Genomic DNA, 4664 nt, shown 5'->3' on the forward strand with positions numbered 1-4664 from the left:
TGGCCCACAAGGGGTCTCTCTCTGTAAGGTAGTGAATAGAATGGTGGTTACCATAGGCTTGCAAGGGTAGTGGAAAGAAGGACAGAGAGGTGTTGGTTAATGGGTGCAAAACATAGTTAGATATCTGTATCTATATATATCTCTATCTATATATATCTATATATATAAGATCTAGTGTTCAGTAACAGTAGGGCAACTGTGATTAATGATAATGTATTGCATATTTCAAAATAACTAGAAAAGTAGATTTGGAATGTTCTCAATGCAAAAAATGATAAATGTTTAAGGTGATGGATATGCCAGTTACCAGATTTGATCATTATACATCGTGTGCCTGTATCGAAATATCACATGGACCCCATAAATATGTACAACTGTCATGTATCCATAAACATTTAAAATAAAAAAGAGAAAGATGAACGCAAATCTGACAACGTGGTGACAATTGTGAGTTTAGGCATCCAGAAAACTACTCTAGAATTTCCTTTAATTTTCTATGTTTTCAGTAAATGCAAGGGTAAGGTCTCAGAAGAGATAAGAAGAACCGAGAGGTGTGTAAGTAGAGCTGTTTATAAACCTTTTGTTTGTCGCCCAGACTGGAGTGCAGTGGCATGATCTCGGCTCACTGCAACCTCTGCCTTCCAGTTTCAAGCGATTCTCCTGCCTCAGCCTCTCCAGTAGCTGGGATTACAGGTGTCCGCCACTACGCCTGGCTAATTTTTGTATTCTTAGTAGAGACGGGGTTTCACCATGTTGGAAAGACTGGTCTCAAACTCCTGACCTCGTGATCCACCTCCCTCGGCCTCCCAAAGTGCTGGGATTACAGGTGTGAGCCACCGCGCCCCGCCTGACCTTTTTATTTCAAATGAAAGTCATGGATGATGAGGGTCTGAAGACATAAAAATTGATGAATTTGAAGCAGGAAGAGCTGTAGTGAAGTTAGAGGAGGTGCCAGGGCCTGGAAAAGTCTCAAACAATGAGGCAGGATGACCTCTGAGAAAGCCACAGGCCTGGGTAGACTTGCATGGGGGACTGGGGAAGAGACCATGAACAGGACAGTCTAGGGAGTTCCCATCAAACCCACCACTCAGTAGTGGGTCCTTCATAGTGAGCATTAAGGTTTAATAGATACATTTCCCCTTGGGTGAGAATTTTAAAAATAAAATCTAGTGTAAAGCAGCTGTTATGAAGAAGATTCTTTAGTGACCAGACAATAAAAAGGCTCTTCTAGGTCTAGAGAAACCACAAAATTAAAAAGTGAACAGAAAGTAAAAAAGATGTAGGGCAGAATATATGGATTTCTACCATGTCTACTACTGCTTAATATTTGGCTAATTTGAAAGCTTTTGAAGAATCTCTGGAAACATTGCAATAGAAGATTGTCAGTTTAAAACTTCTGCTACATTACTAAGTTAACTTGGAAAAACAATCACTTTTCAAGTAATTCAGATCATAAGCTAGTTGTGGCTACTGTGTACTCTAATGATAGTTTTATTCTTTCTAGTGTGGTTATGCCTAAATTTCTAAAGAGAAAAGAGAAAGAAGAAAGAAAGGGAGAAAGAGAGAAGAGACAGAAAGAGAGAGAGAGGGAGGAAGGGAGGGAGGGAGAGAGAGAGGGAGGGAGGGAAAGAACAGAAAGAAAAAGAAAAGAGGGAGGGAGGGAAAAAAGAAAAAGGGGAGGGAGGGAAAGGAAGGAAGGAAGGAAAGAAGGAAGGAAGGGAGAAAAGATTTCAATATCACATTTTCCCTGACATATCAAGATAGTGAATTTTTCCTTCTATACTAACACTTTGCCTATGTGTGTAGAGCATGTAGAGTATTTTATTAGTTCCAGAATCCACTTTTGAACTGTTAAGGTTACTCTAGTTTTGTTTTGCTTTTTCTGCCTTTCAGATGGACACATTTATTAGCATTCGTGAGTTGTTCATTAGCATTTGTACAAAGTGCACAAGTAACTCCTAATAAAAAGTGTTAACCCAATTAGGAATGGGTGGAGGGACTGTTAATTGGAATTGACTTATTCCCAAGTTATTTTAGTGTTTATTCCCAGACACAGGGAGCTGGTCTAGAAAGGCAAGAACTTTTTAATATTAGAAAGTTGTTTTTTTTTTTTTTTGAGCAGAATCAACATGTAGTAAAAAAAAAGAAAAATATTTCTCATTTTAAATGTGTTAAAAGCTGCCATTATAAGGAATCCCACGTGTTGGGGGTGGTGCATACTTTTTAGTAAATTTAATAGGTGTCCATTCATAAAGCGCAGCTTTATTTTACTTCAGTGAATCAGAGTGATGGTTTAAGTATTGCACAAGGGCACTTCATGTGATGCATGCCACACTTTGGATTCTGCATGGGAGAGATAATCATAAAACAAAGTAACTAAGTGCTCTGAAGCAGCATGCTTTGGAATAAAGCAAGTTAATTTTCAGGTAGTTAAGAGGCTCTCTTTTCAATAACAATGGTGAATGCCATTTCCCTTCGTTAAACCAAATAAAATGTCAGATTCAAAAGAAGAAGAATAGGCACAGATAAGAAGCCTCTTCCCCCCATTAATCTAAACATGGATTACCAAGATTCTTTTCTTTTTCTTGGGCTAGGAAGTGAAATATACTTCAAATGTATAAAGATCAGTAAGGCATAGAATTCCCCTGTTGAACACTATTCAATGTGAATATCCTTAGGAAAGGTAAATAAGACTTAGGCTTTTATATGTTAGTATAAATAAGCTTAATAGTTTCTTTTCTGAGACAAGTTAAAGTTGAATTTACTTTTATGTTTGCAAGGTGTTTGCAACTTGACTCTGAATAAGAAAACCATGATTAAAGCTTCAATTTTGCTTCTGTCTTACTGAGAAATTAGGGGAAAGTTAATGAAGCTCTCTGAGAGGTAATTTTTCCATGTATGGGTTGACCAGAGAATGTTTAAAGACCCATATAACTCTAATACTTCAAGTTAAAAGCTTCAGAAAAATGTTAACAATTCCTCAAAGTTTAAGTATAAATTAATAATTGCAGCTAAGAATCTGTTCTTTCATCCAGAAAAGAATAATTGAAAAATAAAACAAAACAAAAAACTATGAGTTGATTTAGAGCATAACCATAGAATAATGCTTGCTATAAGACAGGCTCATCAGAAAATATATGAGAAACTTCGATTTAAAGTCTTACTGAAAAGATTGTGTTTATTGTTTCCTAAGTGAGTGTCATCTAATGTAACCTCTTGTTAAGGAAGATGCCTGGTATGGAGACCCGAGATAATGGTGCACATCTCAATTCTGATCCTGAGTTCTTGAGATACCAGTAAGAGGTTTAACTGACAGATTGCTGAGACTACTGAATCTAGTTAGTATTTGGAGAAATCCACTGTTTCTAGTAACAAGTAATATGCTTGTGTGAAAAAAAAGGACAAACTATTTTTAGTACTAACCACTTATGCTCCTGATAACTTAATGGAAGTAAAGAAAGAATTTTGTGTGATTCCATTTGGTACAATAAGGACTTACTGTACTCAAATAATAAGAGGCAAGATACTCATAAATGTGATGACATATAACATTGAAGGTCAAACCACAGTGAATTCCAGGGGGGAAAAAAAAAAAAAAAACAACTGAGTGGCTTCCTTCTAAGTGTTCCAGAGTGACTAAAGTACAGCTAAGTATATGAAGATGTGATAAATTAAACAATAACCTAGAGAAGCATTTTTATAATAAAAGGTGAGCAAGGAGGAGGGAGTGTCCAGACAGTAGACACACCCAGGTCTAAGATCATATATAGCTTGTAGTACAGACTATGACATTCAAACTCAGATAATCTTTCCACTATAACTCAACTGAACTCACATCTCCTGTCAACATGTCCTACAACTGCTGCTCTGGAAACTTCTCCTCCCGCTCCTTTGGCGGCTACCTGCGCTACCCAGCCACTTCCTGTGGCTTTTCCTATCCCAGCAACCTGGTCTCCAGTACTGACCTCTGCTCTCCCAGCACCTGCCAGCTGGGTTCCTCTCTCTACAGGGGCCGTCAGGAGACCTGCTGGGAGCCCACCAGCTGCGAGACGTCCTTTGTGGAGTCCAGCCCCTGCCAGACCTCCTGCTACCGCCCCAGAACCTCCTTGCTCTGCAGTCCCTGCCAGACCCCTTATTCTGGGTCTCTAGGCTTTGGATCCAGCAGCTGCCGCTCCCTGGGCTATGGATGGAGGAACTGCTACTCAGTGGGCTGTGGGTCCAGTGGCTTCAGATCCCTGGGTTATGGAGGCTGTGGCTTCCCTCCCCTAGGCTATGGCTCTGGATTCTGCCGCCCAACCTACTTGGCTTCTAGGAGCTGCCAGTCTCCTTGTTACAGACCAGCCTATGGATCAATCTTCTGTAGATCAACTTGCTGAATTTCCAGACTTTTAAGCAAAATGCCTCAGTCTCTATGTAGAGCTGTTATCATAGGCTTTTCCAGCAATGTGAGCTAACCCCTCTTACTACTAGCTCTTCATCCTTTCTCTGGCATCAAGTACTGGCTGGACAGGCTAGTTCTTTCAGACTGTGAAATTAATGAATGTGCAAAATATAGAGTCAAATGTCTATAATTTTGAAACAAGTGATTCGTTATTACATAAGTTCGTCTTATAAAGTATATGGAAGTTCAGTTTTGTTTCACCTAATAAATTCATTTACTGTTG

The 4664-nt window shown here is 39.1% G+C and overlaps 1 protein-coding gene across 1 annotated transcript; it reads left to right on the top strand.

Moving 5' to 3' along the window:
• The first annotated feature begins 3810 nt into the window (after positions 1-3810).
• On the top strand, positions 3811-4664 carry LOC105553659 (keratin-associated protein 13-2). The gene has a single exon (XM_011999780.1). The coding sequence runs from the start codon at positions 3849-3851 to the stop codon at positions 4374-4376; it is 528 nt and encodes a 175-aa protein (XP_011855170.1). The 5' UTR covers positions 3811-3848; the 3' UTR covers positions 4377-4664.

Source organism: Mandrillus leucophaeus, unplaced genomic scaffold (assembly GCF_000951045.1).
Source record: "Mandrillus leucophaeus isolate KB7577 unplaced genomic scaffold, Mleu.le_1.0 Scaffold600, whole genome shotgun sequence".
Classification (NCBI taxonomy): Eukaryota; Metazoa; Chordata; class Mammalia; order Primates; family Cercopithecidae; genus Mandrillus; species Mandrillus leucophaeus.

What these genes read in the sequence shown, in the direction of transcription:
- LOC105553659 (XM_011999780.1), top strand. Translation starts at nt 3,849, where the DNA reads ATGTCCTACAACTGCTGCTCTGGAAACTTCTCCTCCCGCTCCTTTGGC.